Source organism: Polyodon spathula, chromosome 11 (genome assembly GCF_017654505.1).
Source record: "Polyodon spathula isolate WHYD16114869_AA chromosome 11, ASM1765450v1, whole genome shotgun sequence".
In the NCBI taxonomy this organism is placed as follows: Eukaryota; Metazoa; Chordata; class Actinopteri; order Acipenseriformes; family Polyodontidae; genus Polyodon; species Polyodon spathula.
In genome coordinates this window covers 22,932,259-22,959,285 of record NC_054544.1, presented here as the reverse complement: position 1 = coordinate 22,959,285, position 27,027 = coordinate 22,932,259, and the positions used below count along the sequence as shown (strand labels likewise).

The 27,027-nt window shown below is 36.3% G+C and overlaps 1 protein-coding gene across 1 annotated transcript in view; it reads right to left on the bottom strand.

Annotated features, from left to right (window-relative positions):
* LOC121322944 (SH3 domain-binding protein 4-A-like) overlaps positions 1-26,043 on the bottom strand; it is a 51,824-nt gene extending 25,781 nt beyond the window's left edge. Inside the window, exons 1-2 of the mRNA XM_041263588.1 lie at positions 25,944-26,043; positions 477-680 (exon numbers count right to left, since the gene is read on the bottom strand). Coding sequence (XP_041119522.1) covers positions 477-597 — 121 coding nt within the window. The 5' untranslated portion in view covers positions 598-680; positions 25,944-26,043. The remainder of the gene's footprint in view (positions 1-476; positions 681-25,943) is intronic.
* Positions 26,044-27,027: the final 984 nt, after the last annotated feature.

The following is a 27,027-nucleotide window of genomic DNA, read 5'->3' as shown; positions in this document are numbered from 1 at the left end:
TGACACCAAGTCTACGTCTCACATTTTAAGGTCACTACATTGGCTTCCAGTGAAGTATTTAATTTTAAAACGTGTTGCTTCTCACTTAAGGTTATCCCTGGTTCTATTCCTGCCTATTTGAATTGCTTATTCCTTACAAACTGAGATATGCCAATAACGTGTCTCCTTGTAATTCCAACAGCTCAATTAAAAATGTACGGTTCGACGACATGTAGTTCATTTTGGAACTCACGTCCAAGTTTTAATCTAAGCTTAAAACATTTTTAACATGCCCTTTTATTTATAGCTCTTTTTATTGCATTATATTTTTTGTAAAAGCGCCCTGGGATGTTCATAAATTAAAACGTGTATGATATTACCTTACGTGACTTAAATTATTTACATTTTGTTTGCTTTTAGTTCTTCTACTGCATAATGGCACTTTGGTTAGCTGCAGATTACCAAAGTGTAAAGCCTAGAGAAGTAGAATCACTCACCTTTGACATCACTGAAGCTTGGCTCAGGTATCCCATCGCTCAAGTCGATGAGGGTGCCTTCCGATTTACAGCGAGGAAGAACGTTGTTGTTATTCGTAGCCCGGATTCTCTGAGCAGCCATATTTGATCCTTTCTAGTTGCAGTCCTATTCTTCCACACCCATGTTATCAAGGACTAGCGATCATTGAGCGCTGCCCATTGTATCTAAAGAAATTAAATAAACCAGTATGTTACAAACATATCCATTCACAAATTTAGAAAAATCAGTTGCATACATTTTCATCATAGCAGATTCATTTCTGCCCTCCATTACCTAAATGACAATAGATGGTCATGATTATGTAAAGCCGCACAACACCAATGGATATAATGGCACAATCCCGTCAAAAAAAGACAACAGCGGCAACTTAGAGTAAGTAGTGGGGTTCCAAAAAATAGTGTTATACATCCCCACATGTTGCTACAACTGTTTAAATAACATACCTGTATTTTTTTTTTATTATTTTCATTAACATCCTGACAACTTTTCACACCTATAATTTTTACATTTGTTTCAAAACTCTTTCAAGGTCACTCTAGTGCACCGGGGGTTGAGATCGGTTCTTGAAATCACAGCAGGAAGAGTGATTAAAAAAAAAAAAGTGCTCTGGCTTTTCTGTTCCGTAGCATATCAAGGATTCTTACTGTTACCTGGCTGATAGTGTGGGCAATAATCTTACACTATCAGTGCAATACAGCAGACTTTTTTTTTTTCTTTTAAAATTTAGTAGGTCACCAATTACTTTTTTTTTTTTTTATTATCATTTTCTCCCAATTTAGAATAGTCTTCACTGCTCCTGAGTGTGCTCACCGCTACCACCCTCATGCTGACTCAGGAGCAGAGAAGATGAACACACGTTGTCCACCGAAGCGTGTGCTATCAGTCCATGGCTTTTTTTCACACTGCAGACCAAACATGCAGCCCCCTCAGGAGCTACTGTGTCAGAGGACAAAGTAGCTCTGGTAAGCTTACAGGCTAGACCGCAGGCTCCCGGCCAGACTACAGAGGTTGCTCCACGGTCGGCAGTGGAATAGCCTGGACTCAAACCGTCAACGTCCAGACTGTAAGATGCATCCTGCACTCCATGCAGAGCCTCTTTACTGGATGCACCACTTGGGAGCCCTAGAGCAGACATTTTGAAAAGTGCTTTGAAACATACTTCAAAGTTATAAGTGTAAAAACTTGTCAGGATGTTAAGAATGAAAATAAATGACAGGTATGTTATTAAAACAGTTGTAGCAGCACATGGGGATGGTAAACCTGTATTTTTCAGAACCCTGCTGCTTACTTGTTAAGTTACATTTCTGGTGTATGAATTACGTCAAAATCCTGAGATACAAACTAAATGTAATTTGAAAATAATTTGCTTAATAGCGTGCTCTGTCACTGAATTTAGGTTGGATATTGACTGAAAGACTCTCTCCACTTCCAGCCTGGTCTGTATAAGCATCACTGCTGAAGTAGAAGTAGAATATTGCCCAAAAAATCACAATAGTGAACGTAGTGGCTTCTCACCATGCCAAAGGGAACGAGCAGGAATCCTCACAAGACAATATTGCAAGAATCTAAACAGACCTGGGACAAAATGAGTGAAGCGCCTCGAGAGAATGCCAAGTTTACATTTTTATACTTGACACTGCCTATACCCCAGCAAAGGATAGCAATTCCCATTGAATACAATGTACTTTTAAATCTTTTGGATGAAGTTTCCTATTGTTAGATTCTGCCTTTAACACATTTCCTGCTTCAAAACCTAATGCAATCTCTGTTGGGGACAGCATAAGAAATCCATGTGATATCCATATGACCCGTCAATAAAAATGCCTTTTTATACTATAAACTGAACTACAATTATTTCCCAAATGGTTTTGCTACTTTAGGCACCTTTAAATACTACAAAATAACTATGTACAGCTTTTAAACTTAGTTGTTTGTTGCGGATAAACTCTGTCGCACTGGTTCCCAACCTGTGGTAAAAAGTGGTCCACAAACAACTCCCAAAATTCAGTTATGCAGTTCTATCCATTTCTACACAATCTCATGTTGTGCTACTAATATTACTAAGCAACACAACAAACAGGTTTAACCATGTGATATATAATTATAACATATATATGTAGTCTGCATTTTTCCATTTATCCGTTTTCTTTTATTACGAGTGTGTTTATAAATAAATATTACAGCTCCCTTTGATGCAACACCAGGCATTGCCTTCAAAGCTGCTATTAACTGAAACAGCTTTCTAATGTGAAATAAATACTAACTAAATAAGTTACCCATTAAGAAGGCACATTTGTTTTGTCAAAATTAGACTTCTTTTTAGCCAGCATTATTTAATAAATAAATAAATACATAAATAAATAAAAAAACTACATCTAGCATCAATGTAAATCTAATCTGTGCTAATTGTACTGTTTGTGTTCACTGTTTGGGGATGAAAAAAAAACAAAAAAACATAATCTGGCTGTCCCAGCCTTTTCGTTCTGCATAAAAGTAGCACACTGCTTTGAATATTCCTAACTCGTGGAATGACTAAAAGAAAAACAAACAAACAAACCAACCAACCAAAAAAACAATGAAACCACAATTTGAGTACTTTTCATTTTCAACAATATAAAATATGTGCTACACTGTTACCACGGATATGAATATAACTATTAAATTTCCATAAATAATTTTAGAGAGGTTAGCATGAAACAAAGAGAAGCTGTATTTGTAGCTGGACTTGTGAACTGTACCATAGTGTGAATGATCAATTTTATCTCCATGTTGTTATATGGGTTTATTCAGCCATGTTTAATATCTCACAAGACTACATGCCAAAAGGAAATTCTCTTACACTATTTCTGGAAACAATGTGTTCTGACGCTGTTATATTGAACCAAAATGCTATATATCCTAATCGACTGTGCGTCACAACGCCATTTAATTTACACATCACAGTCCACCAAAAGTGGCAAGTAACATCCTGACACTTCAATTATTTTTTTTTGTTTTTATTTTCTCAAATTGCTTCCCACTAAACTCGTCTTCATATTCTGGTGTTTCTTATATGTACAATGCCTATAGAAAGTCTACATCCCCTTTCAAAATGTTCACCTTTTGTTGCTTTAGCAGTTCCTGTAGGTTCCCTCTGCTGGGTAGTGCATTTCAAAGCAAAGACTCAACCACGAGCACCAAGGTGCTTTCAAAAGAACTCCGGGACAAAGTTGTTGAAAGGCACAGATCAGGGAATGGGTATAAAAAACAAAAATATCAAAAAGGCCCTGAATATCCCTTGGAGCACGGTCAAGACGACTGTTAAGAAGTTGAAGGTATATGGCACCACCAAGACCCTGCCTAGATCAGACCGTCCCTCCAAACTGGATGACCGAGCGAGACAGATCAGAAAGACTACCAAGAGGCCAATGGCAACTTTGGAAGAGCTACAGGCTTTTATGGCCAAGACTGGTCAAAGTGTGCATGTGACAACAATATCCCAAGCACTCCACAAATCTGGCCTGTATAGTAGGGTGACAAAAAGGTCATTACTCAGTTTTGTATTTTTAATAGACTTGGGTGTAGACTTTCTATAGGCACTGTACATCAAGTGAAGTTGCCGAATAATACATTGCGTTACAAATGTTTTGGATAGATTAATTTGCTACGAGGTAACGGTTGCGTGGATCAGCACTGGCATTTACATTTACTGGATCCAAGGACGACCCAAGCCTTAGTGCATTTCTTGTCAGGAGGTTTGACAAACAAAACTCTTAAACTTACAAAATTGAGACTCCATTTATCTATAAAAGCATTCAGAATGTGAAAAAATAATTAACAAAAGAAACAGGACCTTTGCCATCAGCAACTTTTAATACACAAAATGTCAACATTCCTTGCTGACCTGGTAGTGAAGATTCAAGCCCAGGAATTTCATGAAGTTCGGTATGTTATATAAATACTTTACTTTCTACATGTACTTCTATATATACACATATAAAGCAATTTCAAAATGCGAATGTGAAAAAATGCGTGGCAAGTGCTCAGTGGGAAAAATCCAAACACCAAGGTTGTTCCTACATTGAAAGGGTGGGAATGACTGGTTTAGTGCCAATTCAATCTAAAACTTTAAAAAACGCACAATCATTATTTCTGAAGGACAGGTAGAAATCAAATACATAAGCATTTCGGTTACAGTTTTACCCAAATCTGAACCTACATGACTATATGTATAATTTTAGACTACCACAATATTATTCAACAGACCTGCATATGCTGTATGCCACTGTATCAATCTATAAAGTTTAATCTTCCCAGATGTTTTAAACTTAAATGTATTACATTATAATGAATACAACTGCATCTGTAGTATTTAGAATTTTCAAAACTCTGAACAACTTACTAATGAAGGGTTAAAGCTACAGTAGGTGAGCAAGCACTGCATGGTCATTGACCCCCAGGTCCTGGGCTGAAGGCCTTATGCAGTCAGGGAGAATGACAGCAAACACAACTGTGACCCCCTTGTTTGGCAGTGATCTGAGGAGTTGGGTCTGATCAATACATTCAGATTGACTGGTGCTGGAGAATCTGTTGCCCATTTCACCAGACTCAAACCGCTTGCTCATGACATGTATGTACCGGACTACATCTTTAAATACTCAAGAAAGAATTTGACACTGATACCAACAGTGAATCTACAATTTCTTCAAGGCTTTTTGGGGACATATAAACCATGAGAGTGCTAGCTAAAAACCAGAGATAGAAATCGGGTTCAAGTCTTTCTCATCATAAATCAAAAGAAATCGGTATCTGGCTGTCATTTTGATCTGCTGACTTTGCCAGTTGGTTTGTACAGCTGTTCTGAGAAGAAGAGGATGAAGACATTTGTGTTTATTACATTTAAATGTTAAACCAGTGTAAAAAACATACAAGTATGCCTAATTTTTTAAATACTAAAAGAAATGTAATAAATTAAATTCACAAACGCTCAATGTTTTCAGTGAAAACACATTTCTCATTGAATTTATTAAGTTTTTTTTACTAATTCTAAATGTAGTACTATTGAGTGTTTAACACTTAGATTAACCATTGTCAAAAATATGCAGGCCAAAGACAGTACAGGCATTACCAGTATGTACACTGTGTGACAAATGTATTTCACATTCAATATTTCATATTCATGACATTAGGGATTTTCCATTAACAATGAAATGCTGTACAAATGCATGCTGCAGTCATTGAGGGCTTCTTATGATGGTGTGTCAGGAAATGGCGTCAGACCAGAAGGACGAAGAACAACAGAGGTATCTGCAGTTTCAATAAAAAAGAACAAAAATAAATAAAATGTTTAAAACAGAAAACACTGCTGACAGGCGAAAATAAATAATTAAGCAAAATAAATCTCGAACACAATAATAACAGTTAAGGTCCGGCTGGGCAGTAGCCTTCACGGATCCTTTCAGTTTCGTTTCTTAAATTAATCTCGCTCCTCGCTCTCTCGCTGTCCACTTCAGAACACCCACCCCGAACTGAGAGTGCTGCCGGTATTTATACAGGTGACCATCTCCCTATTAGCAACAAATTAATCACTTAATTCGGGAGATGGCCGCCTTCTGCACAAGTTTTTAATATGGATGGGGCTTCCCATCCACGCTGCAAAACAATAACAAAACTAAACACAGCTACACCATCATACAATAAATAATAAACAAACAAAACACACGGCAGTTCACCATCATCTATAAACAAAATAAAACACAATACAATAAACAAATACAAAATAACACAGGGGCGGTGGGGGAGACCCCGTTCTAAAAGAAAAATAAAAAACGATTAAACAACAGGGCCTTCCTACTGCCCTGCTACACGATGGCTTTACTGCTTGGATACAATCATTCCCAATATGTATTAAACGTTAACCTTTAGGATATTAAACAGAATCCAACACCCCTAGTCAACACCTGTCATGACTCTCTGGTCATTAATCCAATAAGAAGCACTTGCCAGGGACTTCCTAGCTTGTGTTTCTAGCCAATAAATGGTGGAGTGAAAGGAACATATGAGCCTATGAAGAAAACAGGTATACTGCTTGAGAGAGACCCAGGACTGACCCGCAGGCAGGGGGTGTTCTGGTCAGGACTGGGGTAGGTGTTATTCGCTCCCTCTCTCTCTTGCTTGATTGCAGAACTGAGAGAAGCTCTACTGGTGCTGCCTGCCTGCCTGCCTGCAGCCACTGCTTGTTCCTCACATTCCCAGAGCACTAAATATATACATGCTTGTTTCCAATCTGTTAGATCAGGTTTTGATACAAGCTTGATTTGCCACAGTGTATAGGTAACAAGCTCAGGTGTGTCTTATTAAACCCAGGAATAGATCAAACTGCTACGCAATAGTAGTCTTAGTATGTATTGTCATTTTGAATAAATAGTTGATTGATAGACCTCAAAACACGGAGTGTTGATCTATCATTTGGAGAACTAGCATACTGAGTTAATGCTCACAGGCATTAAGACAATAAAGCCCAAGATTAGTGTGCATACTGGCTCATCCACAAGTTGAACATGCAAATGCACCTGGTTTTAAATTGATAAGAAAACATGGAATAGAGTCTATACATCATGAAAATGGATTTGTTCCAGTTTAATTTTCATGAAATTCCTATTTTTTTATTAAAAGATAAATATATAATATCAGTAGAATGGTGATGATATTCAGTTTGTATCTGATGCATTTTCCATATATATTTTAATTTCAATTTACTTAAATAAACATGTTTTCTTTGATTTTAGTTTTTTCTTCCAACAGTTTTTTTTTTTTTTTTTTTTTTTTTTTTTTTTTTTTTACCAGGGCGAAGTCAACTGTTTTCATCTCTTGATATGAAGGCAGTGTTTTTTGATGACCTGGGCTTTTCACTCACTTTAGCTGGATGTTTTTTCGCTGCTCTTTCAGCCCTCTGTTTTTCAATCTCTTTTTTCAGAGCTTCTTTTCCTTCAGTCTTCTCATTACTTACTTCAGTTTACTTTATTTGCTTGTTTTGGAGGTTTGGGCTTAGGTGTTGATGCTCTTGGCTCATTTATGCCATTAGGACCCGGCTCTCCAATTTTCATCTCATTCATTTCGGGCACTTCAGTTAGGTCTAAAGCATCCTGTAATGGGATTTCTGGAGATGTAGGGGTCAGTTCCAGTAGAGCATTTAGGTCTTAATCCTTCTGCCATCTTTTCGCTTTGGCACTTTAATAGTTTTAATAATTTAAGTAGAATTATTTTCACAACCTTGCTCAGGACAGTCACTCCAAAGGACATTTCAAATGTTTAAACCAGTATTATACCCACTGAAAATATCTATATATTTGTAGGCTATATCTGAAATTAGATCACAATGGCTAATTTCATAATGTTGTAATAATAAAAATTTCTAGTTTTTCTTCTATATTACACATCTTTTGGCGGGACATCAGAAATGACACAAAACATTCTGTAATAAACACACCAGTTTAAATGCACACGTTTGGATATGTAATATATTAAAGCGGCATCACTGAAAACTGGCTTCAGTCGTGATGAGTAAGACAGTAAATCTGATCTAACTTGCAACAGGGAGATGCTACTGTTCAACTAAATCATTTAGGTACGACCCTCTCCATTTCCAAAGTATCTGCTACATATTGCAAGGGTTCCATTTTTTGGGCCAACCCCTATAGTAAACAAAAGGGAGAAATGTCTGCTTCCAAGCCACAGTAATGATGCTTGTTTAACATTTTCATGTATCACTGGAGTGTATCCTTTTCTTTTAAATACTAAACTCTTTGTTGAAACTAATTTACAAAAACATATGAACACCACCAGCAGAGATTAAATCGAGCTGTAAATAAAATGACTGTAAATGAATACATTCTGGTAGATACTGTGTCTGAATCTTTTGCCAGCGACTACAATACAGTACATACTGTAATAATTAACTTTAGTTGCAGCTCTGATAATAGCCTGCCTGCCCAGTCTCTTCAAAGACTATTATGCAGTATCTATGGTTACAACCTTGCAGCAGTAAAGCATCTTGGGACAGGTTGTTCTGAAACAAATACCCTGGCACCTCCCCCAGCACTCCTCTTAAATAAACTGCTCTTCACAAACAGATAGGTAAAGCAGCAGCATGTCACCATCAGTAGCAATTCTGTACTAAATTTGGACTCCTGAGAGTCTGCTTACAATATTCTCCCTGCTTATTGTAGACACGTAGTACTTCATGAGAAGCCAGAACTGTTTAACTGTACATGTTGCTTACATTAGTTACAACGATATTCAAATAATTTAAATCACAAATGTGGCAGACAATGATGGGTATTTGTTCCGTCAATTAAATCAGAACATCTTAAGAAAACCCCCAATACAGTAGAACTCAAAGTGTTACGGACACAAAAGTGATTGAGCATGTTCATTTGACTGGCTGTAGCATATTTAGGCTTCCAAGACATCATTCTGGGGACAATGGAATTCAAATATGGCAAAATGGTGTTCTTTTGTCAAACAAGATGGCCGTCAGACCTACATTTTCTTCTTAAATTTAAAACCGCTTCAGTTGAAAAATGGTTTAATTGATTCCAAAGTTGACAAGCATCATCCCTTTGTCAATACAATTGACTTTTTCAAAAATGGTGTTTGGGCATAAACCAACATGGCCACAATAACGCATTTCTTTAAAAACCCTTTCAAAATCGCCAATCAAATTTAAAACAAGCTTACAACTCCTTACACTGCACATAGTTATAGTTGCTATACAACACATTTAGGAACCCATATATGCTCTATTAAAAAATTACCTTGACCGTGACCTTTGATCTCCTTAAGGTTAAATGTAAAATGAGTTTATAACTCCTTGCAGTGTGTAGATTGGGTCATGGTTACTATGGTGTTTAAAGTTATAAAGCATCGTGAGATAATGAACTAATGCAGTATTTTGAATTGAAACTGCTCTATAAAACTGATCTGTTGCTGGCACTTGTGCTGCAATGCTACAGCTTGCCAAAATTTCCAACTGGTACTGAGTTTGGAAGCCATAAAACTGCCTGGCAGTTCTAGTTGTCATCTAATAAGGGTGGAAACAGTGATCGACAAATTATTAGACAGTTTCCTTAGTCTTGATTATTTATTGTTCTGAAAAAAGTGAGTCATCTAAAGCTAAACATGGTCTGCGCCAAAGCTACCGAGATGTTTTGTTCCTCTCATTAAATGCTGTGTAATTAAAGTGGGCATCGCAAAATTACTTCAATGCAGGCTCCTACTGTGGGAGGGAACAGTGGTATGTATGGCTTTACAGTATATTTTAAATGATTGTGAGAGAGAAGGAACTATTTACTAGGGATAAAGTCACAATTAACAGGAATTAAAACACTGATGGATTATTGTAACTGCATTCCTAAAAAGAAAATATGAAATAAGTGTAGCAGCATTAGCTTTTCACCTTTGTGATGCCTTACCATTCCACCACAGTTGAAAACAGGGCCCATAACTACTTTTAAAATGCTCAATGTTTCCATTTTAGTTTCAATTTTATTTAAGCCAATGCCTCAATGTGATTGTTCTTTGAATAGCACTGTGACACTTTCATTAGTGCGATATATTGAGGGTCTGTGTACATTCCAGCCAATCGTTTTTGAGAAAACATAAAATATTACTTAAAACATATTTGACACTACTATCATTTTAAATATATTCAGGAGGTAAAAATGACCATATCAATAACAATCACGGAATGGACCGCAGCTACAGAAAGGTCACATTCTTCTGTTTTAAACGTCATTTGATGGGGAAACTCCCGAGAGATTTTTACAGTGTAATATGGTACCAGTTATACAAGAATGTGCATTTGAACTTTGAAAGAATATGCAAACATTTCGGTGCTATTAAAGCCAGAGTCAGACATATACTGTTTTTCCTTGGACTCATTACAAATCCCAACGCGTTACATTATTTTGTTATTTGCCCCTAGCGGAAAGGTCGGGCTAGCCAAAAATCACAGCACGAATGAAAAACAGAAAACAAATGCTGCAGCTTTTTTGGAAAAAAAGAAGAAAAAAACTCCCTGTCCTCTTCCCTGTCTGATTTGGCTAGTAAATATTTTTCAATATGCACAAGACCCACACAGATGAACAAATGCAGACTAGGGGTAGGGCTTTTGTTGCCATATTAAATAGAAGTGTATAACACATATTACAAGTACAAGTTGTATTAAAATCCACTTACCAAATACCATACCAAATCATTATACGTAGCAACTTGGTATGGCACCGTACATTGGAGCAGGTTATATTATGGCAAAGCACTGGGGGGTACCGCTAGATGTTGTACTGCTTCAGTAAAATATAGACTGAATACTAGTGTACAAGACAGTGTAAGAGAAGTGCTATGGTAGAATAAAGTATTAAACATACAAAATATACTCTTACACAAATTTTAAATTTAGAAAACCGAGTACTGCCAGTTTTCCCCGCCCCCCATGCTATCCAGAGGCAGAACTTTAATTTTTTCAAAGTGTTGTAAAGCATAAGCCGTCTCTAACCCTCTGCTGTTTGGTAATTTCTGATAAATGGCAAGACAACCAAAAAAAAGTTTAATGCAAACTGCGCAAGTGTAAGATCATATTATTATTGTTATTATTTTTATTGGTAGTAGTACTATTAAAAAGTAGTAAAATGTGACCGACTGATAACCTGCTGACGTCAGTGGCAGTTCTTTTAATAAGCTGCTGTGCAATGCATGCGTACTGTATAGATCGCAAGCAAAGTCAATTATGTGATTTTATTTACATTATAAAAACATGATTACTGTTCTATACAACGTACTGTTAAACTACATGTGAATATTTTATTCCATTTATATGGATTACCTGTATAATAGGATTTTCAATGAAAAACCTATGGTGACGTTATCAGTAAATTATGCTAATTAATACCAACGAAGGTTCGAACCTTCGTTCGACAATGTTTTTCCGACCTTCAAAGGTCAAACCGTACCCTTTGTTACAGCCCTACTTCAAGTGCCTGATGTCTGGTAGCTTTTTAAAATAATTTCTGGTGAGTAAACAGTTCCAATTTAAAATTTAACTTAGATTTATGTCAGCAGAAAAGCAAGAACTCAGGCTTACTGTCAGCCCCCAAAAAACATGTGGCAAAGCACTTAGTATGCTGGTTTATTATAGCCTGCACATATGACTATGGATACATATGACTATGGATAAGGCCAGCACTGCGTAGACAATTTCGGGTCTGGGACAAGTTTTTAAGTCCTGCAAATGTTGGTTTCAATTTGGGAAAATCATAACCACTGAATCCCTACTTATTACACAATAATATAATGCATGCACGGAGTGAATTCAATTTATGACTTGAAACACGCATGCGCCAGTAAGATAATACACACACCAGGGGATTCATTAGTCCACGAATGTCGAATTGAGGCTCGCAGAAGCTAGATTTAACCCAATCAGGCCCTTTGCTTACTGAATATGTTGGTATTAATGAATACATCATCTTCAAAGACAGGCAAAATATCCTAATAAAAAAAGACATCTGAAAAGTGCAGTTTGTTTAAGCTAGGTTATCCATTTGTGAGTAACAACTGGAATTTATTATCAGTTTCTTCCATGTCATAAATGAAATATATTTGGTGGTAAACCCTAGCAGACAATCAATCTCTGCCAGCACATTGCCTGAGCCAGAGCACTAAAATCCCAAGCAACAAGATTTGTAAAATAATATTTGAAAGTAGGTATAACTGCAGTGTACAAAATTTGGATGTACACAAAAAGCTTAAATGATTACAAATAGTTTATTTCAGGGTGTTTCAGACAAAAGCCCTTTAGCGGTGTAGAAAAGAAAAATAAATATAACAAGTTCACAGCTCCCTTAACTTTTCTGTCCCTAAAATAAAAACTATTTCCACAGTCACTTTATATATACCTGTACGATTGCCGTGTTTACTCTAACATGGAAAAAAGTGAGCACGCAGACATTACACTTTAATACAATGCTGTGTGTGTGTGTGTGTTCGTTCCACCCACCCTTGCTCTGCTTGTGCTAAAAATAGCCAACTGTAACAGCTGCAAGTTTTCCCAAACATTTCCAGCCATTGGTCCAGTAATAGAACTACATAGACTCTAGCATTTTTTAAGCTAATTAACCTCAAATAAAGATGCAGGACTGGAAAGCCAGTAAATCTGAACTCGCCTACATCTCATCTGTACTGGGTAGATTTTTAAATGGAAATGTGTTGTACACAAAAGTAAAAACATCTGCAACAGCAGTCAACGAAGTGAGTGGCACCATGGGCAATCTTGGCAGCAATGATTTCATATGACTGTGTTGTATGCAAGTGGTTCTGTAGGGATACAGGACCATAGCTCAAGGATTACTGCTTCTAATTTGTGCAGGGAAGTAGGAGTGGGCATATCCTCAGTTGGTGGTTTGAGACATGTAAATGTACTATTTCGATGACCTCTGACCTCATGTGGGGAATGACCTACAGAAAGAAATTTAGCATCATTTCAAAGTTCATTTCAAAGGCTGTCCAACAAATTGTTTTTAATATATACATTATATATATATATATATATATATATTAGACACACACACACACACACACACGTATTGCACAATAACATAAAAGGAAATTAAATATTTACTTGAAGTGGTTTTAATTTCTCAGACTGGGTGCAAAGCTAGTGCGAGTTACGAAATCTGAAAGTTTAAAAAGTATGTGAAAAAAAGGCATAATGAACAACACACACTTCTTATGGTCTCATGGTTGACTCATATAAATGGAACTTGTCAAACAGTAAGAATATTCAAATATGAACAGTCTTTCAGAATTCAGAGGGATTTTGCAGATTAAAAATGAGCTGTACCCAATTTAATTAGTGATAACAGCAGGTCCTGTCTCGTGTACAGTGCAATGGGTTTGATTTATTACTCAGGACAGCTCGTACGGATCATAAAAAGACAGGTGGCAGGAGGGTGACTTCGTACTGATTTCAAGTTACAACACGGAACGGTAGACTGTCGGAACTCATATTCAATTGATCGACAATCATGTGAAAAATACTGAAAAATGTTTAATTGCCCAAATCAGAGAGGAAAAAAAAAGGAGTCCATACTCCACATAATTTTCATTTATATGGCAGCTTATACAATGCACTGTAATCACAGTAAAACCAATGAGCCAGGACAATAAAGGTTTTAAGCTTCTCAAGCAAGGCTTTAGACTGTGACCCACCACACCGAAAACAGGTTCAAACCAAATCAAAAATCCGTCCTTTTAAGAGAAGTGTGTAATGTCGTTTAAAAGATTAAAGCGATTCTTTAATGCCATGGTGACTGAGTAACAGAATGTCTCACGGGAAACTAGTGGAAACTGTGTGGGCAGGGCAGGGGGCTGCTGTAATGTATTGCTGATCTCCCCTCTTGCTGCTGGTGTTTATCAAAGCTGGGAGAGCCAACCCCAAAACAGGAAGTGACTGACAAAAAGAAGTGCAAAGGAAATGTCTGGCTAGTGGGGAATGAGAGCCAGATTGGAGCTCTTTATATTAGCTTCATTGTTATTAAAAGAATGCTGCATACCCCACCCCCAACCCACCACCCACCACCCACCACCAGCAGCACTGCCGTCCTTTTGTTGTCTTAATTAAGATGTTTACTCTTACAGCCCTTGTCATCCGATTGCTTGCTTACTAATTGCAAACAAGGGGTGGTGGAAGTTTTCTGAATCCTTTTGATCTAAAATTTGATTCAAGATCTGAAAACCGCAGACAGCCAACATTCCCTGATTTTTCAGCCTGCTAAAGCCTGACTATTTTTAGTTTATATATAAAATTGACGCATATGAAGAGAGAGGGACTACAGACTGCAGTCAGGCACAGCGTAAAGTATTATTTTCAGTCACTAACAAAATTATTTCAGTAAATCTTACATAACATGATCAGGGCTCTACATTTAGATTTTTAACTATTGGCCCCTTCTAACTGTGTATGCTAACCAAAGAGAGCCCAGGTCTCAAAAGAAGATGACTAAACGAAGTCTTTCAATATATGGTACTTCAGCCATTTAACATGCACACATTTGTGAGCTTGTCAGAAAATTATACTGTATTCAAGATTTGAAAATGTACGTGTACAATTTTTTTTCACAAGCAAACCAAGCTGTTACCATATGGTCACACCAACGCTAAAACTTTATTATAATAATCCTAATTAGGGATTTGTCAGTGCAGTCGAATACATGAAAAAAAAAAAAAACATGGCATATTACATATTAGACTACACAAAAAACCCTTATACATTAGCTACTAATAGAAGCAAACCCGTCTTTCTTTTATTTATTTTTTTAATGCTGATGCTTAACACATGTTGTCAGCCTTAAACCCTGTTATTTGCATATTAAACGTAAGGACCCTAATTAATTATACAATGCTTGTGATAGAAACATTCTGCAGTAATTGTATTCTGTTTGAAATTGTTGCCAATTTTATTGCCTTGTTTTTAGCTAATGTTAAGAGATCCCTGCTTGAGTTCCTCTGCATTGACTGTACACAGCAGCTTCCGCAGCAGTTGCTAGCCAGTCGTGAAATAGCTTCCGGGAGCATGGCACCGGCAAACTTTGAATGTGTGAACTGAAATAAAATAATGTGCTAAAAGAAGTAATCCAAACTCGGGTAACATTGAAATTAGAAAGGTAATGTAACGTTATTATAAAGGCATTAAATGTTAAGCTGAATAACGCAGTGACTAATAAGATACGACAAGATACTTGGAAAGGAGTTATTTTTTAACTTTGGACTGCAGTTCAATGTAAAACATCTACTGTTGACTTTCTGTGAATGGATGGAGTAACGTCAACATTTGCACTGACCATTAAAATCGAATTATTTACAAGTTATTGAATAAACAAAATAACTTGACTTGTAATTAGTAATTACTGTAATTAGTAATTAGTGTTGGAATGTATTTTCTATTGTTCTGGCCAGGTTACAATACACTATTAAGATTATTTTATAAATATTACTTGTTAGAATTAAACTGATATAGAATATTTAGGTTGTTCTATGATGTGTTATTTTATTCTGAATACACTACAGCAAAAATTATTATTTGGTGGTTTGCACAATATTATGCTACTGTTGCTTTAATTGGAAGAGAGACACGCTGTGACGTTGCTGCTCATTGAGTTCTGTATTTTAATACAATAAACAAAAGGAAAAACTTGTGCTAAGGAAATAATTTATTGAACAAAGAAATTTCGTCTTGGACATTGTTTGTACACTTCGTGAACCCAGCTAAAGTTTACCAGTTACACTGTTATGCAGACTGCTTGTACACACACATTTGCCTTTTATTCTTGGGCGCATAAGGGACCAGAGTTCGGATACACAAAAATAATCCTAATAATAAACACTGTTAACACAATATTCAAAATACAAAATAACAACAATCCTTCTCAGAGTGTTGTTGCTTGTGTTGCGTTGCCTCTCCCAAATCAGCACCAATCTTGCCGAGTGATACCAACGAGTCCTGAAAAGATTGTGAATGGCATGTTTGACCTGAACACATCGGATCCCAAATCAAAAACTTACAATTCGATCGTGTATCTGGGTATCCATCGGGACATCTTATTGTGAGACTGGATATGACAAACAAAATGTTGAATTCACAACAAATAAAGCTACTGTTTTATCTGCACCAAGGAAGGCAAAACGTTACTTTTTTTTTCCACTGTCATAATGAAGCCAGATGAAGCCTCTAATCTAAATGTTAGTCTTCATTTTTTTTTTTCCATAATTAATTTCTTTATGATGTATTGATTTCCTTATGGCTTATTGGTTGCTCAGTTGTAGAGAACCCGATTTGTAAAAGATTTGCCATGTCGCAGGAACGAGTACCACTAACACAGCACTTCGGTATGCAGTCTCAGAGTCTGACTGTACAACAAATATGCGGTGTGGCGGGAAAGTTACGATTAGTTTGTAGTTATGTTTTTAAAAAATGGTTTGTAAATTAGTTTTCAGCTTTTCGCACACTGGCCCATTTTCCTGGATTCATGAAACGGAAGCCATATGCATATATATATATATATATATATATATATATATATATATATATATATATATATATATATATATATATATATATATATATATATATATATATATATATATATATATAAAATGGCTAGTAAAATTAGTTAAATGTAACTGGCTCAGTTGGGCCTGTGGTGCTTCATAACTACCGGCCAAACTGCAATCTCTACCGGCCCCGGGCTGCCAGGCTATGGTTAATGTCGAACCCTGACATGTATGTCATTATTTTGCTCTAGGCCTCATATTTTACTATGTAAAAAGAAGCACACATTATGGTTCACATGTATGATTTTTTTAATTAAACTTTGCGTGAGTTGATTATTGCCATGTTATCCATCGTATATCTGTACTTTAATATTATACAAAGTATTCAGTACCTGCAGAACACAGGTCCACTACCAGTACTCCCGTATAATGTACTACTCTCACAGCACAGAGAGGGAGGGGGAGCCCCTTTGTCCTGACTGAACACCTCATGCCTCCCTCCAATTCTGTCCTGTGCCACTCTCAAGCAGAGACTGGCAAATTACGTCAAATTCTGTGGTGCTTTTGTGAGGGTGAAGCCTGTGAACTAAAAAGCCAGATTTAAACTCCATTTGATGACTTACCCTGTACATGAATGAAAATAAATTGCAGCAAAAACACTCAATGGGCAAAATAAGCAGAAACCATCTATAAGCACACACACTGGTGTAAATGGGATGTCCCTCACATGACTGATTATTTATTATATACAACATCCTGAGGTGCATTATTCCATAGTATATAAATCTGCACCGCCCTGTCGCTGCCATTCACAATGGGGGAAAATAAAATAGCAGGCCTAACACATAGACAGATAGACCTTCTGTATCTAGGTCATCATGAATTCCTACTGATTCACGAGGAATGAGGAACAGCATTAAGTCTCAGTACTATGCAGCCATCCAGGCTGGTGATGCTGAAGCTTAACAATGTATCTCTCCCAAACACTTGAAACACCTTGCAGGCATGTCACGTCATATCAGTGTGGTCCAGGCGGCCCTGCTGACACAGGTGTTTGTATCGCACAGAAGGCATTAACAGCGAGCTGTTTCGTAATGTTTCAATGTGCTGCAGACAGAGCAGGTACATGGAGATATAGCATCTCTGTGAACTTCCTTTGGTCAGTCGCACTGTAGACAGGGCAAGACAGATACCGAACAGACAATGGCAAGGCAACAGCTGAGATGACTAAGAAATGCACACTCTTCTAGCATTTACAATAAAGAGCATCTGAAACTGCTTATGTATCTCAAGACTGCATTTTACAAACTGAGTCAGAAAGAGAAAAAAATAGAAACATATGACATATCGCTGTTTTGTTTGTCCCCCGACACACATTAAATGTAAACCATGTATTTTTCTTAGATTTTTTTCAACACATAGAGTTCAGATTTACATAAATGTGAACAAACACATTACGTTTTGAAATGTGTAAAAGCTATAGTTTATAAATGTTGAAAACGTATCACAAATTCAACATTTAAAAATTAGTCTATAAATCTTTTTTTAAACTTGGCGAATCAACATTTAGCAGACACCTTAAATCTAGATTTCTTACAAACAGAATCAGTGATTTTTTTAAATTTTTTATTTATTTATTTTTTTTACATTTACATAAGAGAAATAATACAGCAATTAAATCTGCAAAAATAAATCTAGGTTTTCACAAAAGAAAATTGAGCTGAGCTTCCCTTACATACCCAGAGCCAATCCCTCTGCTTCCTCATCTCCTCTGTATTTAGCTAAATCTGGACTTTTTAGGTTAAATCTAGGAAGAAAAATGTGATTTACATTAAATTTGTGAAAAAACACCTATAAAAATCAGTGATTTATTAATTTGTTTTTATTTATTTATTACACCTAATTTGAAAGGTAAGAACTTTGACTAATTAGCTCTCATTTATGTAAACATAATAATAATAATAATAATAATAATAATAATAATAATATTTTACATAACTGCCCTTTTCATAGTCGCACCGCCCTTACTGACTCTCTGCTTTCCTTGAGACCCAGATCAGGTGTAGCGTATAAGATTATTAGGTTTATTATGATTAAGCACACCTTCAATTACTTTCATCAGACACAACTGCTATGATGGGAAGTAAAACAAACAAACATTATATGAAGCATTCTATTATTGACCTGGCCTGATCTGTGTCTTAATGTGAACCCTACAAGTGGAGCACTTTTCTGGCTGACTGACACCTTATAGGATTATCTCTCTTTCTCTTGTTCTCTCAATTTCAATCAAGCATTGTTAGAATGACACGAGTATTCAGGTTTTTCCTAAGCAATTAAAAGGCAACACAAGTTAACTAGAAAAAAAACACATTAAAAAATGTTACACATGCTATGTATAACAGTAACAAGTACAGTACAAACAGAAAGTGTTTTTAAATTGTGTCACTCCTGCTAGAGATAACAACACAATCAGCTGCAAATTCTGTTGTTTTTTCCACCTTTACCAACAATATGTTTTTTCTTTGAATAGCATGGACTCTTTAATTTGACTGCAGAAATTGGTTAAAAATGAGTCCCTTACTTGGGGGTAGTTACTACTAATGGCACAAGAACACTGAGAGACTCATTTTCCCAGTGCTGTGTAACGTGTAATCACGCAACAGTAAATAAGTCTCTAAAGAGCAGTGCTTCGAATTTATTATTTTTTTTTTTAAATATCTGAAGACTACAATAGGATATCGAGTTGTGTGCAGTAGAACAGACTCGATCATTAAATCCAACGATGCTTTAAAAAAACACTACCAACATAGTTTTTATTATTATTATTATTATTATTATTATTATTATTATTATTATTATTATTATTATTATTATTATTATTATTATTATTATACTATGCACTTCAAAATTACCTTTTGCAACAGTTTTTTATCTTGATTAATCTGCATTGGTTGCAGGATGCATTCAGTGGCATTTTGAAGGAGAATTGATTACTGTGCTGTCTTGTTAAATAACAAATTCAAGTTTGACTGAATTTAGTAACTGGATATTTTTATGACATCTTTTTGTTTTTGATTACGTGAACAATTTAAGCTGTGCTATACTGTTAAGCAGTGTATCCTTAAAACAAGAATTTAACAAGCGTTGTTATAGTTGACACCGTGTAGGCTACATTTTATAGGTCGGTATAGTTATAATATGCAATGTTTGACAGTAAGTGGCTATAAAAGTTAATATCACATTATATATTTTTTTCTACAGAAGTGTTATTTTTGTGTGACTTGTAAAACAAATGTATAACTTGCTGTCAAGCACACAATATAATACGTTATTCTTTGTATGCATTTTCTGAAAAGCAACAAGTAAACTATATCTGTTCATTTTTTAATATTTACAAAACAGTTCAAATAGAGACCCTATGTCTTGTTCTAGTAGTTTACAATAGCTTACCTGCACTATTTATTATTATTGGTATCGGACGATATGGATAGATAACCACCAGCTATCGGGATCGGCCAAAGAAATCTTTATTGGTGCACCTGTAAAATATATAAATGTATAATACAGCTGATATCAGAGAATCACAAGCCCCACGTCTGCTTAATAACGCTGCTAACATGGAACAGTGCGAGTCATTCTGTGGATTTCAATGAATGAGATCCATTAAAAAATTATAATTATTTTATATATATATTTCTCTCAGGACCACCAAATATGAAAAAAGATATTGAATGCTATCAAGGCTTGCTGTATGAAATGCAGTACTGCACCGGACTGCAAGCAGACAGAGTTAGTGCTGACACTACTGTCTACTTAACACAGCTTTACCTTATAAAAAGTTATGGATGAAAATACTATGCTAACTTACACTTAACAAAATACTTGAAAGATTTGCTGTGTTACGCAATAGTGATTGATTTGGAGAGCTTGCCTAAAAAGTCTGTTCTTGAGGTTTAAGTTACTGTTTATATTTGCATGGGATGAAAACAATGCCAATATAGACTACTCATATTGAATAAACATATTTAATATTATAAACATATTTAATGCATGGATGAAACATTTGACTCCTCGAGACCATCACTTTCAATTCAAACACAAAATGTCTCGTTTTCAATCACTTGACAAAACCCACAGTACAGAAGTGTTCATAAATGATCAACAAAATTAGAAACTGGAGAGGTACAGGAAATTATAACAAGGTAAAGGCAATAGACACACACACACAGTCAAAAGTTTGAGTAAACCTGCTGGAAACTAGATTTGTTTCATAATTGACAATGTTTTACGTCCTATACGTTTCTGTAAATACTTGACAATGAAAACACATGTTACAATATACAAAACAAAACATAAGGAGTATCAAAGCAATGTTCAAGAAAATTGTCTCTAAATCTTGGATTCCTCAAAATAGCCACCCTTTGTCTTAATAACAGCTTCACAAACACGAGGCATTCGGTTAACAAATTTCAGCAGGATATCACCCGACATGTCTTCCAAACTCTTCTGCAGCAATTCCCAGAGATGTAGGGCACTTGTGGGTAGCTTAGCTTTGACTTTTCTATCCAGTTTGTCCCATACAAATTCTATGGGACTGAGGTCTGGAGACTGGGCAGGCCAGGTCATTAGATTGAGTTGTTCTTCACTTTCCTTCTTCTCCAGATAGTTCTTGGGGCACAACTCTGAGGTGTATTTCTGGTCATTATCTTGCTGAAGAATGAAGGACTGCCCAACTAGCCATAATCCTGATAGAATGGCATGCCTCTGAAGTATGCTAGGATAGCCATGCTGATTGAGCTTGCCACTGACTTGGTAACCAGCAAAGCAACCCCAGACCATGACACTGCCTCCTCCATGCTTCACAGTGGGAACCACACATGCAGAACTCATGCGCTCACCCTCTCTGTGTCTTACAAATACTCAGCGGTTGGACCCAAATATTTTAAATTTTGACTCATCAGTCCATAAGACCGACTTCCACTCCTCAAACATCCTGTTTCTGTGTTTTTTAGCCCAGGCAAGTCTCTTCCTCTTATTCTGCACTCTTAACAATGGTTTCTTTGCAGCAATTCTTCAAGTTAGGCCAGCTTCATGCAATCTCCCCAGAACAGTTGATGTTGAAACAGCTGTACTTCTAGCAGCATTTAGCTGAGCTTGTATTTCAGGGTCAGTTAATCGCTGGTTTCACAGACCTGTGATTCGAATGAACTTGTTCTCTGATTCTGAGGTCACCCTTGGCTTGCCTGACTTTGTTCGGTCCTCATTCATGAGTGCCAGTTTCTTCAAATCGTCTGATGGCCACAGCAGTTACAGACACTTGCAAAGTTCTTGCGATTTGTCTTAAAGATTGACCTTCATTTCTTAAAGTAATTACAGTCTTTTTTTTCTTTGCTTAACTGAGTGTATTTTGCCATTTTCTGCTCCCTTATATTCAGGAATGGCAAACTTGTGCCTATGCTACTTATATTTCTAATAATCATGGACCCTCACCAACTAACAATAATTGGTGACAAAAAGGTTAATTAGGTAACATGCTAGTTAACTCTGAGAACATAAAACAAAGGCACTTTTATACTTAGGCCAGTGTTCTAACACCTTGTTATACACATTTCACACTTTTAACTGACTTGGACTTCATACTGAAATCCCCTTGCTTTGGGTGACCATTTCATTGAAATTGACAAGATTTACATTTTCATTTAAAAATTTAATTTCTGAATGCAATTCACTTATGATTCTCAGCTTATATAAGTGCACGTATCATATAATGAAATATTAAGTGTTTATAGACAGGTTTATACAGTTAAAAGCATAGATAACCATGAAAAACCTGGTTTCAAGCAGGTGTACTCAAGCTTTTGACTGGTACTGTGTGTGTGTGTGTATATACATATCAACAGAGGGCTATACAAATGCACACAACAACACTCATTTCTTTAAAACTTCCACTTCATACCTGAAGAGAATTGAGGTCTTTATCACATAAAAACATGTAGTAATATAAAACAATATATCACGAATTAACAACATTTGTAAACTATCACACACAGAAGTAATTGTGCTTAAACAATTACATTTATCGAATTGGAACATTTATCAATTAAAGAGAGAGCACTGTTTCAGCAAAGCTGAATTTAAAGAGCACACTTACCAAATGTTGGGGTTACTTTCATTATAGGAGAAAGTTTTAACAATGTTCACCAGCCTTACAGAGGAAGATATTATATGCTTGCTTATTGGTTTCTTAAAGATTATTTTGCTTTTACACCCTAGAGGCTGTGAGGAACATGAGAAAGATGGGGGCGTCTGAAACAAGTAATCTACTTTTCTTCTCTTTGGAACTCACTGCTAACATGAAGCAAGCTGTCTATTGCACCGTATACCCTTGTACAAAGGCATTAGACAGTACGTTTACCACATCAACACATCACATCACTGATGTGGTAAACTCACTTTCTAATCAGCCTGTATTAATCTGTGAGGCCATTTCTGTTAAGTGCCATAACGTACCAATTTTTTACTTTTGGAGCACTCATATAGATACTTGGCACAATGCCCTATTTATCAAGGGAGCAGATAGCCTGCTCTAGACTACAGGGAGCACCCTTTCTCTTAGATAAGAGGCTGTGCGGTCCAGTGTTTAAAGAAACTGGCTTGAAACTAGGAAGTCCCGGGTTCAAATCCCAGCTCAGCCACTGAGTCGTTGTGTGACCCTGAGCAAGTCACTTAACCTCCTTGTGCTCCATCTTTCTGGTGAGACGTTGTTGTAAGTGACTCTACAACTGATGCATAGTTCACACACCCTAGCCTTCTATCTTGTAAAGCGTTATGAAAGGTGATATATAAAGATTATTATTATTATTATAGGAGAGGCTGCATCTCAGTCTCCATGCCACAAACCTGCTCTAGACTTGCACCATTTCTCTTAGTGGGGTGAGCAGTTCAGTCACCATGCCCTTGACTGGTGGAACCATCCTGTTTTTTGGGAGGGGGTGAGTTAAACATTTTAATTGCTTCACTCTCCCCATTGTTGATGTTCTTATTAACTGTTAGAGCTTAAAAGCTTAGAGCCCCATTACTATACCAACCAATGATATGAGTCCTTTGGATTGCTGCTGCGTCTTGCAATGAAAGCTTTTTTTTTTTTTTTTAGTAAAAGGCATGCATAGCTGTCTTGTTATTCCCAGGAAGTACAAATATACTATGACACTCAGGCACTTCAGAGCACATCTGATGTGTTGGCGTGACAGAAAACAGAAGACCCCATTTTAGGAAAATGAGTCAACAGCTTGTGCCTTCTGCTTACAAATGAAGGCTAATATTTAACATGAATTAACTGAAAAAGGCTACTAAAAAGTACTGGTTTACTAGGTAGCCCTTACAAGGCAAAAACCTGGGGAAGAATGGCTTTTTCCAGGATTACATTTTATATTGTAATTCTTGCTTTGTCTTCCAGCAATTAGAATTGTGGTAAACTTAATTCTGGACAGTCAAAATACATATAATCTACACAGAGGCGTTATGATGTGTAAATAAAACATTTCAGTACCATATTAATTATTAAATGTGTACTTGCCTGAAGCAACAAAGCACAAGATGCACCTCAGACAAAAATATGTAAACAGAACCACAAGTTTGCTTGTAAAGGCCTGGTTCACTGCTGCCTGCCAGGCACCTCACGGTCATGGCAAGTTCCACTGTCATCACAAGCGCTTTGCTGCGAAACAATAGGGCCATTTGTGGTACACTGAATAAATGAGCCATGTTGTTAATGTTCAGCAGCTTGCCAAGACTGATGCAGTGCAACCTCCTTATTTGTATAAACACACACACACAACCTCAGCTCAGACTAATAAGAAGACATTAGAAGAAATGCTGCAAGTCTTGTTTTGCAATCAACGTGTATTGTCTACTATTCTTAAATGTTCTCTTGTTAAATTACGTCGAAATGTTTAATTAGTTCTTCTCATGACAGTGGATATCGAATAAACCGTTCAATCAATGTATCCTCAAGTCCACAGAGTTATGCTTATGGTTAGCGCATTTCACGTCAAAGCCAATAGGCCCTACTTGTTCTTTACTGGTATTGTAAACGTTTTTATAGTCCACCTGGGGGTCCCACAAGCATTGTACACTTTTAAACGAGGTCTTCGCTGGAAGGGGAGGGCGGGGTGCATTGTTTTGATCTGAGAAGGGGCTGGGAGTGTGTAATGTAACATTGTTATGTAAATACAAAGTGTACGAAATAGACTACCCATAATTTGAATATCCATTCAAACAGCCCTCGTTATATTTAAATAACAGACATCGACTGCCAATAACCGTTTTATTGCAGGGTTGATTTATTTATTTAAAGTTGTCTCTTTAATTATTAAATTTACAAAGTTTTATATTCACTCATTTCACAATTGTTACTGGGCAAAAACTTCACACGCGATCACCTTCTCTCACTGTGGTTATTACATTTTTTTAAATGTTTTCTATTTATTTTTATTTTTTTGGATCGACATTGGTGAGAGGGTTCGTGGTCGTTAATGCTTGCAAATGAATGTATTACAACAAAAAATTATTTCCTGATCAGTTTAATATCGTTTAAAACACTGCCTTAAAAAAAAAAAAAGTTTCAAAAAATAAGCGAGCGATTTGAAAGTCTTATCAATTATATCGGGAAGGAAATAATCAGCCGTCCTCTAAAGTAACTCATAAAATAATATTTAAAAAAAATTAAAAAATCTCGCAAAAGCTTTTCAAGCAGGAGCTAAAAATAATGTAATTATCATGTTGGTCAACGTTACTTTCAGAGAATGTATCAACGGAGCGGTCAGACCGACTCAAAAGAGACATATGGAATGTACTACTAAGCAGTTAATTCAGTGGGGTGTTTGTTTTTTGTTTTTTGTTTTTTTGCTTTTTTTGCTTTTTTTCCTTTTCCTTTGAAGTCAAAGGCTCTTGTACTTGATTAAAAATCTAAATAAATTAGCTTTACTAAAAGAACAGTAATGCAAGACAAAATATATTGATGCTAACTTTAAAAATAAATAAACAAAAACGAAATGCAAAGCTAGCTACGGCAATACACAATCACACTTTCTCGAAATATAGTATATTATTTAGTTGAAAACTATCCAGAAACTGTTCCCGTCCATTAATAAGTCCTTAAAACATGATCAGTATCCCGTTTCCAGCGCTAATACAGTGTACTACTACTAGCACCAAAAAACAACCTTCACATAAAACCATGGCAGCACACAACTGTATTAAAACTGAGCTTCAGGTACTAAGAATCACACATACATTTCAACAGCAAACTGCACATTTAAGGCATTTCTGTGACTTACCCGTGCAAATTTGGATGAATTCGTTTACACTAGATATTCCACAACGTCAATGCCTTCGCTCCGGGTACTATTACTCCTTTTGTCATTTTCCACTGTGCTGGTTGAAAGCTGAGTATGGTAGTGATGTCATCGTGTGAGGGAGGGGCTGGAACCAGCAGCCCCGCTGATGTCATTCAACCGAGCTGTTCAAATTACACTTTGAGCGTTCCGGCAAATTGTGCACTCTAAGAGAAACTCGAGTTTATAAAATCTATACATTTATGTGCAGACCTTCGGTGATATTTGCTATATCTTTGCACCTTTAAGGAGAGCGTGCTGTATAATTTTAAAAAACAAATACACATTCGTTTTTGCTGTGTTCGACTTTTAGTGTAGCGTTAAAATATGATTCCTGTGTTTATGTTTTTTGTCTTCCATGTTGTGTACTGCACAATAAAAGCCAGGCCCTGTTGACGATCCACTTTGTTTTCATGCCCTAACTGTAATTTCAATTATTATTATTATTATTATTATTATTATTATTATTATTATTATTATTATTACAGAATATTTTCAAAAGATGTTAAAAAGGTATAACTTAAGAAAACAATTAATCAACTCGTCATATTTAGCAATGCACCTCAACATGCAGCTGTGTATGTGATTTTACCTATTTTGAATACAGTGGTATGGTATTGAAGCTAGCCGATGAGACTAATGCAACCATTAAATGAGTCTGTTCTACACTCCAAGACACGCGTATTCCCTCGTTTTACACTCATTTACTGCAGTTGAATCCAAGACTGCTCTGCTTATATAAAATTTTTGTCACATTTTGCAATGGTAGTGCTTAGGGAGGGGCCCCCAGTTGTCTCCAAATAAGGCACATGTTCTCTTTTGCAAGTTTAACATCTCTGTAGCTTTGTTCCTGTCTCCACCCCCACCAAGGTCCAAGAATCACTGGGCCCCCACCCCGACTCCCGACCCCCAATATAAAAGTCAAACTTCACCCATGTCCTAAACAGCAAGATAATGTGTTGGATGAAGCACGTGTTTACCTCGTCTTGTCTTCAATGTTTGTTGGAATGTTGGTCATGAATTTTTC